General features: G+C 39.8%; 2 protein-coding genes across 4 annotated transcripts in view; one reads left to right on the forward strand and one right to left on the reverse strand.

Annotated features, from left to right (window-relative positions):
- LOC145999776 (telomerase protein component 1-like) overlaps nucleotides 1-14,719 on the forward strand; it is a 374,109-nt gene that overhangs the window by 107,500 nt on the left and 251,890 nt on the right. The window lies entirely within an intron of this gene.
- LOC145999775 (uncharacterized) overlaps nucleotides 1-14,719 on the reverse strand; it is a 115,222-nt gene that overhangs the window by 37,046 nt on the left and 63,457 nt on the right. Inside the window, exons 2-3 of the mRNA XM_083137075.1 lie at nucleotides 12,851-13,122; nucleotides 10,897-11,160 (exon numbers count right to left, since the gene is read on the reverse strand). Of these exons, the coding sequence (XP_082993201.1) occupies nucleotides 10,897-11,160; nucleotides 12,851-13,117 (531 nt within the window). The 5' untranslated portion in view covers nucleotides 13,118-13,122. The remainder of the gene's footprint in view (nucleotides 1-10,896; nucleotides 11,161-12,850; nucleotides 13,123-14,719) is intronic.

Consider the following 14,719-nt stretch of genomic DNA (forward strand, 5'->3'; position numbering starts at 1 on the left):
TTCACATGAAGGCCATACATTGAGATTTAAATATTGCGATATCTTTCTTGCACCACTAATGATACCTAGGGATGGTTAGGTCTTTGAATTCCAAGAAATTCTCCAAGACCTGAATGCGTATCTCTTGAGAAAAGACACCATTGTAAACAACAAATAGCCACATGAATGACTACAGCAGGGGCACCTTTCGCTTTCAATTTGGCATGCTGTGAGGCGGTACCGGAATTTTCCAGTCACTCACCTTTCCAAGAAATTAAATACACCTAGGCCATCCTCGCATCACTTCTTAGCGATAAGCCCTCTCTACTTCAGCGGTCTACGCTTCGTCTGGAAACGGAATCAGAATCAGTTGTGTTCGATTTCCACTGATATTAGTCGGAAATAAAGTCGATTTCGACTGAAATTAATCGTGTGACTATTTCGACTAATATTAAATGTGAGAAAATTTACTAATGTTGCGAAGTACTTACTTAAAAAAATAATTCTCTGCGTCCAAAGATCATGTGTCGCTCTAACTGGTTTCGTGATCTGATGCGTCAATGCGTTAATGCGACGATTGCGAGATGAAATATTATGCTTTCATAGTGTTAAGCCTTGTCAATCAAGATAGAATCCTCCCCCTCCCCTCAAGTTTTGGCACCCAATCCCATCTATGTTTGAGGGCCTCCCCGATGGCGCAGTGGTAGCGTCTTTGCCTTGTAATCAAGGTTCAATACCCGGTTGAGGCACAAGTGGTTCCGATTCCACTGTAAACTGTAGGTCCAGTCCCGATTAGCCTATCTGTGCATAAAGTGGACTTAAAACATCAATCAATCAATCAATCAAAACCATCAATGTTTGACTATCAATTAACCAATCATGATAATTAGATGTATAGAAAATGATATATTTTTAAATTAAGTATGTGATAGCAATGATACTTATAATGAAGAGCATGTCTGAACTCCACGAACTCTCCCTCAGAGTGCCCAGACATAAAACACGGAGCAAGGAAACTTTCCACACTGCAACGCCCAGACTCTCGCTCATACAACGTTCAATATTCCAAGGGCTACCGAAACAATTCAACAACATCTCAAACCAAGTAGATATATTCACTGCATATTCGTCTTTTATCACCAACTTGAAAAACATTGTACATAAGTAATGCATTGTGTAAATAATCTGTTTACCTTGGTACTGTCTTGTCTTGTTTATTATTTATATTTTGTTTATTTTCTTTTCTTTATTATATTTTTTTAATTTTTTGGTCTTGTTTAGTGTTTAATGTGTTCGTTTTAACACCAGTGCACTTTTTACTGTTGTTTCTTTCCGGTTTAAAATGGCTTCTGCTGTACTGGAAATTTCAATAAATAATTAAATGAAAAAAAAGACATTTTTTCATCGTGAATGCAGTTCAAAGAAAGTCGGGACGGGGATTTAAAACAAGGACACTCTGGGCTGAATCCGGGCGTCTGATAGATATGCATCAATTAAACCTTTAAAGGTTATAATACTAAAATTATAAAATAACCAAATATTGTAGACTGCAGAGTCCTGGAGCCTATCTCGCTTCGCGAACAACCCATTCATTTATGTAAGAATAAAATCGAATTTCTTGCAAAATCTGAAAAATCGTCAATGTTATTTTCGTAGGTTTTACAGCTTCATATTAAAACATTTCATAGTTGGAGGGGGTAAATGACCCCATTGCCCCACCCCTTGAGTATTAGGCTGGACATGGATGTTCTTTTTGATCAATTCGTCCTCATCGTCGTGGTTACCCAAAGTGACATACATCCTCTATCTTTCTTTATTATTATCCTCATTTTACATCGCTTTTATGCCTCTTTAGGCTAATCGGGATGATGAGAATGAATTGTGATTACAGGAAATGGATGAGTGGAAACTTACAAGAAACACCCATGTCCACCACAGGATTCGAACCCGGAGCCGTAAAAGGCGTGAATGTGAATGAACCACCCTGCGCGCTCTACCACCGATGTTGCTGGCAAATTTGTAACCCATAAGGGGCAGAAAGGTAAATTAACATCTAGCGACTGCAGCAAGTTTGAGATCGTTCTGGACAGCGTATATTTTAGTATTTGCCCCACGAACATAATTAATGTTTATTTTTAATTAAATTAATTTTACCTTACCTTGCATCAGAGCTGGTGGATTGTAAACTCTCTTCTTATATTCGACCGGTTTTTTAAGTTTAAGAATATTTCCATTCCAGTAAAATGCATTTATCATAAACCCTCTAATCCATCTGAAGGTCAGAAATGGATAGTTTTGCTTTTAAAATGTTGCGGTGTCTTTCTTGCACCAACAATGTGCACTGGCCTGTGAATACCAAGAAACTCTCGGAACTATGAATGTGTATCCCTTCAGAGAAAACAAAAATAGCGACATGAATGACCGTAGGCATCGCCCCCTGGAGGTAGGGGGGGATATAGCTACAGCAGGGTCAGCTTTCCCTTTGCATACCAGCTCTGTCGCGGCATCAAGGGATAAAAGATTCCAGTCACTGACCTTTCCAAGAAATACCTACCTGCTTTGCTTCCCTTCTTGACAATAAGCCCTCTGCTCAAGTAGTCGATTGTTCGTCTGGAAATGAGACATGTTCGGTCATTTCGACTAATATTAGTCGGAATGTTCCCGACTGAAATCAGTCGAAATGTTTCCGACTAATATTAGTCGAACGACTAATCCGACTAATTCGACTAATATTAGTCGAACGACTAATTCGACTAATATTAGTCGAACGACTAATTCGACTAATATTAGTCGACTAATTTTTTCAGTCGACTAATTTTCATTAGTCGATAATTTTTTCGATGGTTTTAATAATCGACTAATCGACTAATATTAGTCGACTAATGCCCATCACTAGTTTTAGGCCACTAACTAATCGCAGTTGAAAAATTAACCTGGATGGAGCGGCTGTGGGACAGACGTACCTCCAATTCACTTGTGTACGTACGAAGGACTTTTTTTCTGGAGGGGGTTGAATTTGAATTTACAATTTTGGGTACGTCAGCACTTGACACGTCCTTTCCCATTGCACTAATATTTATTGTTATTAATTATCTTTTCTCTTGTACAAATGTTTATTGTTCTTTAATCTTAATTTCTGTAGTTTACCTATCACTGATAATGTCAGGATAGTGAATAACCTGTATATACTTATCTTGTTAAGAGCTGTTGCCATGGCAATTACGAGCGTGTTTTGTCTTGACTTTAAGTTCGGGCTCGGTTTTTTGAATAAAGTGATCAAGTTGAATTATAAGAAGTTTAATTTCTTTGAGTGACATGGATTGTATGTTAGGCATATAAGTATTTAGTTTGCAAAGAAGTAAAATAGACTTCCTTTTTCATAGTGCAAACTTAACTTTGATTTTTATTTGACGAACTAACAGAGAGATATAATCCCATACCCTGAGAGGCATCACGCGAATGCTTTCGAGTCTTTCATGTGAACTTATTATTTGCTCTTTGAGTTAAATCATGTTCTTTTGACTAAAAGAACGTGTCACACTTAGGCTATTTTGCACCCGTCACGTTATACGGGGTCCAGCCCCTTACCACAACAAATAACATGTAATGTCATGATTTTAATAATATCAAGTGGGAACAAAGGATGCTGGTGGTAGAACTTTTCAAAATTCACGACAGGGCAAACATCTGTGGATTTTTACGATGAAAATAAAAGGAGTGGCGTTATGTTAAGTATGCAAGGAAACCAATGATAGACACTTAATTTGTTTGAATTTGTCAACTTTTCTAATAGTCTGGAGGGGAGTAATGTTTGTGTATATATACTCGTATCGTCCTGTTTTGTACCTTGTGTGTCGCCCCTGTCAACACATGCTCTTTCAAGCACAAAACTATTCAATCTGTATTGTATTAATCTATGTTGGAATCTTTTCTTTAAAAATGTGTTGTTGTTAATGTTACAATAGATAATGAATTGTTTAACTTAAATCAGGAAAAAATGCTGAAACTATGGAAATATAAAACAACTATGTAGTAACCATGGTAAATTGTAAACAAGATTATGATATAAAGGAGCTAGACTTTTGTAACCCTAGGGGACATTCTCCTGGTCGCCGAAAGGCTGATGGTTCAGGGGACGTTGGGTAATATCTTGCTTCAATCTTCGGATTGGCTGGTGTACTTGTACTCCATTTGGCAGATATTCCACAAACCTAAATCAGAATAAGGCGTTCTCCTGCATCATCAAAAAGACCAGGGTTTTAAACTTCGGTATAACTAATAGGGTTTAGGCCTACAAGTTGTATCGGGTGAATTGTCTGTTTGAAAAGTGTTTTGTATATCATCGGAAGTTTAAATAAATCTTCGAGTAAAATATCTTAATGATCTTTCATTTGAAACCTACATAGGTGATAATTAAAAATAAATCCTGCACCACAGACCTCGCAAGGGCTTGGTCCTACTAACCCTTAGAAGCCTTTGAGAAGTCCGATAAAATGGTTGTAACCGGACTAACATAAAGCCCTAAAGGCAGAAGGTGCGTGTCACTTGTTACATTTGTACTTGGTGCAGAGTCTGAAGATGACCTTGCTAGAAGGTTGAAACGTTACGTTTAGTTTATGTTTTATAATAAAATAAATTTCTGCCTTGGTCAGCATATTGAGTTTTTCATATCATGGAAACAAGGCTTAATGGTGTTATGTTTTAATTTTTTCCCGTCATTGTGGAAGACCCTTCTTGAATTTCTTAATGACCTTTCCAACTGGAAACATGCTTTGAGAAAATTCATTTCCCACGAAACCTCCCAGTGTGGCAAATAATATTCTCGCCTAGTGTTAGGAAGGGAGACTTCCCAATATTATTTTTTAATGTAACTCGAGTGTTTTTCAAAAGTTGGCGCTTCTGACCAGGGTTGTTGAAGGTCCATGGAACCCATAAATTCTAATGGGTTCTGTTGGGTTCCGCAAGAGGGCCGGAACCTTTTTTTTTTCTCATAATTGAAATTCGGTCCAAGTTGCGTATTGTTTCATTTCAATACGGAATTTGGACCGGATTTAAATTGATACTGAGAAAAGTTTCGTGGACCGTATTTAAAGGTAACAATAGTATAAGCCGGAGACACATTAAACTAGTTTGTTTTCAAATAAAAATCATTGCTACTTACCTCATATGCATAGCAGAAGATTTTTCAAGCTGGGGATCACTTTTTTCCCATGAAAAAGCGTTATTTTTAACATTATAATCATTTATTGGTCGTTGCTAATTCGGCGGGCAAATTTTGACTCACGTTGTCTATCGTCAGCTGATATGCAGCATCGTCAGCTGATGTGCAGTGTTTCAAAACTTATGAACCGATAAATGCCGCACAAACTATTCACAAAAGGTTTTTAAGCGAGGCTAGACTCTACTTTACGTCCTTATCTGCATGGTGATTGCTTCTTTGCAACCGAACGCACGGAACATTTGATTCACGTAGTCGACGGTAATGGCGCAACGAGCTATCGTACAACGGAGATGCATGGTTGACGAAAAATACCTTATTTACAGGCAAAATACGTTGCACGATTCTAAAAAACAATTTTCCCGGCTTCAGAAAGTCCTCAAGAACGCAATTCCGTAAGTACTTTCTCGTCTTTTCTCCTGTAAATTTTAAGAAATCCGTCTCCGGCTTATACTATCGTTACCTATTTGAATTGATCCGGAAAAAGGTTGCTGGACCGTATTTAAATCGATCCGGAGAAAATGTTCCTGGACCGAATTGAAATACTTTACAGATTTTATCTCCTGGACCGGAATTGAATTTATTTAAAATTCCTGGGCCTTTAACCACCCTGCTTCTGACCCTGCACATGATTTAGAGCATGTAACATCTTCAGTACTTGAATGACGTCACGAGAAAGATGTGCGTGCATAATGGTCCGTTCTTCTTAATCCCTGACAGAGAGAGAGAAAGTTTTTGATGCAAAATTAACACAGGCTCTTTCTGCTTCTCTCTTACACGACGAACATTAGCGCCCCTTTTAACTTGTCAGTTCAACTTCGTGGTTGACCGCAGGTGCTAAATAAAATTAGAGAGGTGATGCTACGCTTGCCGCATAATTTTCACTTGTGCTTTCTTTTAATACCGTGGGTGTTTTGTTTTCTTGACGGTTGCGACATTGATGCCTGAGCAATATCCCAACAATTGATCAACTTTGCACAGTATCCATATTTGAATAATGTAGAATTGGGCAACACGTGTCATTTTATCGAGGGTGTCCCATGCTTCTTTTCTATTCCCATATCGACATGGTAAGTGAAGAGTGCCTTCCTGCCAACGCCAAGGCTCTCAGTTGGATTTCTGGGATTAAGTGCCAGCCCAGTGTAGCAATACTAAGCTATCAGAGATTGACGTCACCAATTGTTTCACTATTCGTACCACTACCCCCATTTTTCGCTTTTTGGGTAATTTATTCCTATTTTCTTGGTTTAATTCCTTTTGCTTTTTCCTTTTTCACTGTCATTTCCATATCTCCTTTTGGTTTGATCTTTTTTTTCTCTTTCTCGCTGTCTCGTTTTCTTTCCTTGGCTTCGTTATCTTCTCTTTCCCTCTTCCTTTCTCTGCTTTTTTTCTGTATTTTCTCTCCCTTTTCTTTTTCTGTTTTATCCTTTTTCTTGTTTTTAATCTCGCTTCTTTCTATTCATATCTTTGTCTTTTTCGTCTGTTCTTTCTTTCTCAGAAATATCTCTATACTCTTCTATAATATTTCTCCCTTTCCTATTTCTCTCTGTCTATTCTCACTATCTTTCTCTTTTTCACCATCTCCCTCCCTCTCTTCTTTTTCGATTCTGTTCTATTTGTCTTTCTCTCTTTTACTTGTTCTCTTCTTGATCTATCTCACCAATCTCTCTCACACTTTTCTTCCATTACTCTTCGGATCTCTTTTATCGCTCTTCCCTTTGTTTTTCCTCTCATTCTCTCTTTTCTGTCGACGTGTTTTTTTTATAATGGTATCACACCATTTTACCATATTTTGTTAATATGTATCGGAATATGGCACCGACATAATCCTTCCTATCTATAAGCAAACGACATGAAATTAGTCCAGTCAAGGTCACGCCACCCACCTACAGTGTTACCAATAAGTAGGGACATTGAATTTTCGCGATGCGTGGAATCGCGAAATGTGAAAAAAAGATGTAATTTTGAACATTCTGCACGTAACTACACCCCCAATGATGAAATATGCATGAGTTTTATTCGCGAAGTAATGCGAAATGTGTGCTTTTCCACGAAATGAACGCTTTTTCGCGAAATAACCGTGAAATATCATCAGATTAAGTAGAAAACACGCAAAAACTGGCAATCGAGGTTGTGCGCGCAAACTGTCGATTTGTAACGAGACGTTTGCGTAAAGTTTCCTACCACTTGCAGCTGAAGAACATTTTATCTTCGATCACACCAGGAAGACGCTGCAAATTGGGATTTCCCATCCACATAATATCAGTTCGAAAACTTCTCTCCCTGTCAAGCTGCATTCCTTTCTTCCCCCGAATATGCAATTTAGAAATGTGTTGATGTTTTCTTTTTGGTTGGACAGCTAAGTACTTGTGTATGTGTACAGTATATAAAAATGAAGTAGTTTATCAATTTATAGCTCTTTTGTATGTTGTTTCCTCTCATGATGAAAAAGTGTGTGCCATTTTTTTTCCACGGGGAAAAAAAGCCCGACGTCGTAACGGGGGCTTAGATGATACCATATGTGTCTTCGAAATAGCTTATTTTCCAAAGTAACATGTACAAACAAAAGAAACATGTGAAATCAGATATTTCACTCGGAATTTGTAATGATTTAATTATAATATTAATTGTTAATAGCCTCGGTGGAGGCACATATTGGTTCGAATCCAACTTTACACTGTAGGTCCAGTCCCGATTAGTCTATCTGTGCATAAAGTGGATTTAAAAACTGGAACTCAAATTATTAACAGTGTAGTATTTAATTATATGATTAAGGGGTCCCGGGTTCGATACCCGGTGGAGACACATACTGGTTCGGATCCCACTTTAAACTGTAGGTCCAGTCGCGATTAGCCTTTCTGTGCATTAAGTTAATCAATTATAGGATTAATGTTGGTGATATGCGTTTTTATATTCGTACATATTCTGGACGGAAAAACCTCATCGCTTGATCTATAATTTGGGGACTAAAGCCGAATAATTGATGGCGCAACCAACAGGAGCTTGAGTGTTTGTCAGCGAACTCATAACGGTGCTGATTTAAACGAGCTCCCTTTGTGCCGCGATTATTAGCGGCGAGGGGAATTTCGCATGCGCCACAATGGAAATGGTCTTTTGTCATCGGCTCCTTCGCATGGAAAAGGTCATCGGCGGAGAGGAATTCCAGGCACTGGGTCAGTGGACAAACAACTAGGAAGTCGGCGAAGGCTTCTGCGCCGTGAGAATGGCTTTTCGTCGGAAAAACGTCTTTGCATGCGGCCACGTCAATCACGCGCGTTCGAGTCCTGCACCGTCATCGCTGGAGCTGGTTTAGTACGTTTGCGGCGCTGCTTGTTCTCGTTGTACAGTCACGGACACTTCTGGGTTGTAATAATTCCATTAACTTTCAGTGAATTTGTTACAACCCAGAAGTGTCCGTGAGTGTACTTGCGCGTCATCACAAAACATTTTAAGGCAAGGTCAGACCGTTGATATAAAATTAATTATTGTTATTAATAAATTAATAATTTAATAATAAAAGTCGAAATATTTGCTGCCTTGGCTCACCCAGCCTCAAATCAATGGGTACCTGGGGGCAACCCTGGGGAGTAAAGGCAGCCAGATCGTGCTGCTGATCACATCATCTCGAAAATGGCCGGGATCGAGAATATGTGGGGGCCCTATCCTCAGGGGCGTATATTCTGGGCTAGCTAGGCTATCTGCGAAGCCCAGATACTAAAATACAAAATAAATATTGATTAGCAAATGTGCATAAAATTGTTCATTTCAATACGAAACAGTCCAGTAGAAAATATTTGATTTACTTTATTTAGCGTCGTTTTTCTACCACTTTTTGGGTAATCACAACGATGAGGATGAGTGATGATATGATAAAATTGATGAAGAACACTCACTCACTAAGAAGACCAATGTCCAGGTCGGGATTCGAACCCGGGACTACTGCCATCGTAACGCTGTGTGTCAACTACTCAGCCAAATATGTCGGAAATACAAATTATTATTATTATTATTATTTTGTATTCGTAATTTGAAGTTTAGTCCTAATACATGTTTGAGAAAGATCCTCTTTCCTTGTTTAGATTTTTTCTTCAATTCGAGCACTGGAGGATGATGAGATAGCCCACATATTGAACTCAAGATACGCTACTGCCCGATATACCCTAAATGTGCCTTCATGACACTGTGCTATACTATGCACGGGAAACTTTACCTATAAATAACTGTGTTGCCAAATTATTATTATTATTATTATTACTATTATTTTCTTGGAGACTCCTATACTCGATTCACCAGAGTACTCAATTTCCGACGTAACCATTATTTACTTTATTTTTTCACACTCCACATTGCTAGTAGTTCATAGTTAAGCGATTTATTTAGTCCGACCAAACTAAGAACCAGCGTGGGGACCGCCTGACTCGCTGTTGCCGCGTTTACCTATGAAGAAACTTGCGGTCAAACAGCCAATTCAGGCCTACCGCTGCCCTTTTGTTTGGGCAAAAAGCGGCAACATTAGAATCCCTTCTCCCCGAAGTAGCCAGCAGGGAAACAGGATTTTGTAAAAGTAACCATTATGCGCTACGAATGGGGGCCGGAAGATAGTGTGGCCGGGTATAGTAACTTTTACACCTTTTGTTCAAGAAAAAGCTTCCAATGGTGGAAATTTTAGTGATGAACTTCACAGTCGACCTTCGTGGTGGAGTGGTAAGCACAGCGCGCTACGACGCCATGGATTCTGTGTTCGAATCCCAGCTCGGGTATGGGGCGTTCTTTGCGAGTGTTCCTTCGTCATATCGTCTCGTCACTGATCCTCATCACAGCTATTAGCCAAAAGTGGATGAAAGCGACTGTAGGTAACTAAAATCAAATGAAATGAACGTTTTGTAACCTCTCACGTGAAAGTCTCATTTTTAGAATATTGAAAACTTACAGAACAATTTTTCTTTGGAGTAAGCGTCAAAACAAGTCTTCACCTGGCTCCCGCATTTTACATTCAATTCGTGAAGCTAACACTTTTCACCTTAAACAATACGGATACGTTGTGAGGATACACATAAAGCTAAAAAAAACGCGGGAAATTCTAATGGTATTAAACGTAACACTCCTAATCTAACAAAAGTGTAAAATTATCATCAGCAACCGCGTCGTGACGTGATAAATGGTGCCGGTATATCGCATAAAACCATCCTAATCAAGGGGTCCCGGGTTCGATACCCGGTGGAAGCACAGTAGTTCGGATCTCACTTCAAACTGTAGGTCCAGTCCCGATTAGCCTTACTGTGCATAAAGTGGACATAAACACCAAATCAACCAACCAACATAAAAGCATCCACTAGTTCCCTGCTAACACGTCTTCGCGAGCTAAACACAACATTTAGAAACTTTCTCACGGGTATACGGAGGGTACCTAACTTTGAACCAGTCCTAAGTGCTACATTACTGTACTGTGAGAAAATGTGTTATCAAGCTTGCAGCAGACTACGTTCTTCCACTTTGAAATGCCTCCCCTATTCCCTATGTTTTTGCCTCACCTGGACCATAAAGGCTGCTTTAAAGGTAAATTTAGAGCCAAAATGACCAAGAATTGAGATTTTGTGAAAGAAATTAGCCATGCGTTGAGGAAATTTTGGGATGTGTGTGGATAAATCGCTGGTGATTACAGTGATTTTCTTTCCTTAGATAAACAAAAATGGTCTTACCTGTAAGCTCTGGCACCCTCTGAGGATGCCTTCCTCCACCCCCTTGATGGCGTTGCCCCGAAGGTCGAGGATCCTGAGCTGCTCCAGCCCGTGGAACTCTGAGGTGGAGAAGATAGGGTTGAGGTGGTCCCCCAGGAGGTTCTCTGCCAGGCGGAGCTCCTCCAGGGTGCCCTCCACCCCCACCAGCAGCCTGTCCGTCAGACGGCGGAGGGAGTTATGGGAAAAGTCCAGACGCTTCAGTGGAAGGTCGCTTGCCGTGAAAGCCTGCAACAGGAAAACCCATTCTTCACTACGATTCTGTGCGTTGCCATGGTGCAATTACACTAAACAATTATTTTACAAACTGCATAATTACTTAAAACTTGTACATCAAGAATATTTGAAAATACAATCCTTAGAAAAATATTTGAACCTAAAAGGGATCAGGAGACAGGTGAGTGGAGAAGGTTACATAATTTAGAACTACATAATTTATATTCATGTCCGGATATTATTAGAACAATTAAATCAAGAAGACTTAGATGGGCAGGACATGTGGCACGAATGGGAGAGGAAAGAAGAGTTTACAGGATTCTTGGTTGGAAACCTGATGGTAAGAGATCTGTAGGAAGGCCAAGACGAAGATGGAGGGATAACGTTGAGGTGGACCTAAGGAAAATCGGTAAGATGGAAAGATTAGATATGGACAGATGGAAGGCTTGTGTTGCTGCAGCCATAAACCTTCGGGTTTAAGAAGGCTGGAGAGTTAGTGCGGCAAGTGGTTTGATTTTTTTTTATTTAGCGTCGTCTTTCCGCCACTTTCGGCTAATTGCGACGATGAGATGAAATTAATGAAGGAAAGGAGTTGGGCTGTTCGACCACTCGTTTTGATCCGATTTCCAGCCTTTTTGATTCCCTTTTCGGTAAAGATCTGAGCTTTTCTGCAATTTTTTCTCTCTAGGTTTGATCGCATTTCGGGTCGGGACAACAATGTTACCTTTTCAATGGAAATGAAGTTATGGGGGAGAAAGTACATTTTGCAGGTGCTGTAGCTGTTGCAGTTCACGGAAAATTATGTTTTCTTCCAGCCTTTAATTAAGCACATGGTTTCGTCTAGGAGTAGCTGGCTAGCTAAACCAATCCAGAGGCGGTTGGTGGGTGTCTTACGAAAAGGGGCAAAATTTTGGACCGAGCACCAAAAAATAAAGGTCGGAATCCCTCCTTTAAATCATAGCCTATCCACAATCACGCTACTGGCAAATATATACAATGTTACGGGAGGAGAGTCACAAATGATTAAAAATACAGTATAAGAGAGTAGGAATAAGTTGGTATCCTATTCCATTTTCTTTTTGGCGGAGTGGTTAGCACATCGCGCTACGACGCCAGGGGTCCCGGGTTCGAATCCTGGCCTGGGCATGGATATTTGTGAGTGTCCATTCATCAATTTCATCATATCATCACTCATCCCCATCTTCGTAATTTAGCCAAACGTGGCGCAAAATGCGAAGTAAAATAAAGCAAATCAAATCAAATCAAACCATTTTCTTTTTCTTGTACTCCTCCATTGAAACTCTTAAATGCTGCTAAGATGGTCCTTCCAACCATGGAACGCCTTGTAATCAAGGGGTCCCGGGTTCGATGTTCAGTGGAGGCATATAGTGGTTCGGATTCCACTTTAAAATAGGTCCAGGTCCGATTAGACTATTTGTTGAGTTGAGTTGGTGTTTTAAGTCAACTTTATGCACAGTAAGGCTAATCGGGACTGGACCTACAGTTTAAAGTGGGATCCGAACCACTATGTGCCTTCACCGGGTATCGAACCCGGGACCACTTCATTACAAGATTAGCCTATCTAAGTGCACTTAACATATTAAAAGACGCAAATACATATTATTGTACTTGTGTTGGGCTAAAATGAGTTAATCGAGATACAAAAATTAAATAAAAAAAAAGCACAAGAATAGTGACGTACCTGCGTGGGAAGGTTCTGGTGCCCTGAATTCCTCTGAGAGAAGCTGTGTATGGGTGCCTTGTAGGGGAGAACGGGGAAGTCCCCCCCGAAGACGACGCCGTCGCAGTCCATCTCGATGCCCGTGTCGCCGTCCAGCCCGCACCAGCAGGTCCTCGGGAGGTTCGCGCTCAAGTCCGCGCAGGGCCGGAAGCCCTCGTTCCTCGCCAGGGCCACAAAAAACGTCCCCAGCCACCAGCAGAGGGCCACAGACCACTGCCAAGTGCCCATGGTCCCTGAAAAGACAAACACATGTTGATTTAGGTAAAAAAAAAAAGTATATGATTTCTTGTTAAAATATCTTACACTGACAGAAAGTTTCTTGCAACCAAACATTCTTTTTAATAGGCGGCAAAGTAATTTGGTTATGGTGAACAATAGTTTGTTTGGAGTTACCAAAAACTTTAGTCAAAATTAACAAATTTACTAAAGACTACCAATTTTTTTCTTTGCGCAACGAATATCTTGAACTTCCCCCACAACATGAATCACTGCACCTGCGCATAAAAATAATAAGGACTTAAATATAGCATGTGTTAATAAGTGGGAAAATGCTTTAGTTTTACTATTTGTGGGGTCTATCGTATAACACCCATATAATATTGTATATTTTATTAGAACAGAAAGATAATTCTCTCGATTCTTGGCTATGAGAATCCTAGACAGGAAACTAGGAATCTAAGGATTGCTGAGTAAAAAAGTTACATCAGTCTTGATGGGTCACTCGGCGTAATAAACAAATTCAAGGAATAAACAGGGACATCGACCCGGAATTTACGGCATCAATCCTTGGAGGATAAATAGTGTGAATTCTGATAGCCAAGAATCGAGATCTTGTTCTAATAAAATATACAATATTATATGGGTGTTATACGCTATAATGCTTTTAATTATTTCTCCTAACATTATTAGTGTTATTTTAGGTTGAGACTGGTAATATTCGTGAATATTTATTATTATTTTGTCATTTACTTCCATTTTTTTTGTTCCTCTGAACAGAAATGAGTTTGGTTAATTCGAATAAATCTGTTTTTCTCTGTAAGGATTGGCTTTTATAGTTTGAAAGTGTAGTTCAATTAAGATTATCATGTCGTCGAAAGTATCGCAGTAAAATTAACTTGCTTGTGATAACCAGTTATTTCAGTTGTTCTTGTTACTTATATTGGTTATTCGAAACATTATTTGAATTACCCGATAGTGAGTCATACCGTAACAATCCGTAGAATCTTCGAAATGTAACGTACAACGAACTCTACAATCCCAGATATTTAGCCATCACCTTTCCAGACAGGAAATTACTACAACCATCTGAGGAATGCCTTGTCAGACATTGCCGAGCTTCCTTGATCGCCATCGTTGCAATCAAGGAAGATACTTCAGGTCCGACTCTGCATTTGTTTAGCAAAATCAATGTGAATAAATGTCTCGGGAGAGAGAGGTCAGTGGTCAGTTCTAAACTATCGGTCAGAGAAGGAGAGAGCAGCCTGGGCATTCAGGCTCGCACGACAAACGGACACCTCGTTCAATTAAGCAGTCCGTGGTTCTACACTCGAGGGAGCACTTCTACAGCGAGAGAGAGAGATATTTCCATTCACCATGCTGATCCAGTCTGTAGTGGTTTAAACTCAAGTGTATAGTCATTGCCTCTCGCACTGTACCATCGAGCTTACCATGAATAGCGAGTTGCTCCATGGAATGGGGATGAATGATGAATGAGCTACATCAACCCACTTCGATCCCACATACCGAAGGGATACGATACGACACTTCTTCACATACAGTTCTTATAATATCACGCTTTCTAACGTGCCACTTAACACACACTAATCCTGT

Source organism: Lepisma saccharinum, chromosome 15, assembly GCF_977018435.1.
Source record: "Lepisma saccharinum chromosome 15, izLepSacc3.1, whole genome shotgun sequence".
Lineage (NCBI taxonomy): Eukaryota > Metazoa > Arthropoda > Insecta > Zygentoma > Lepismatidae > Lepisma > Lepisma saccharinum.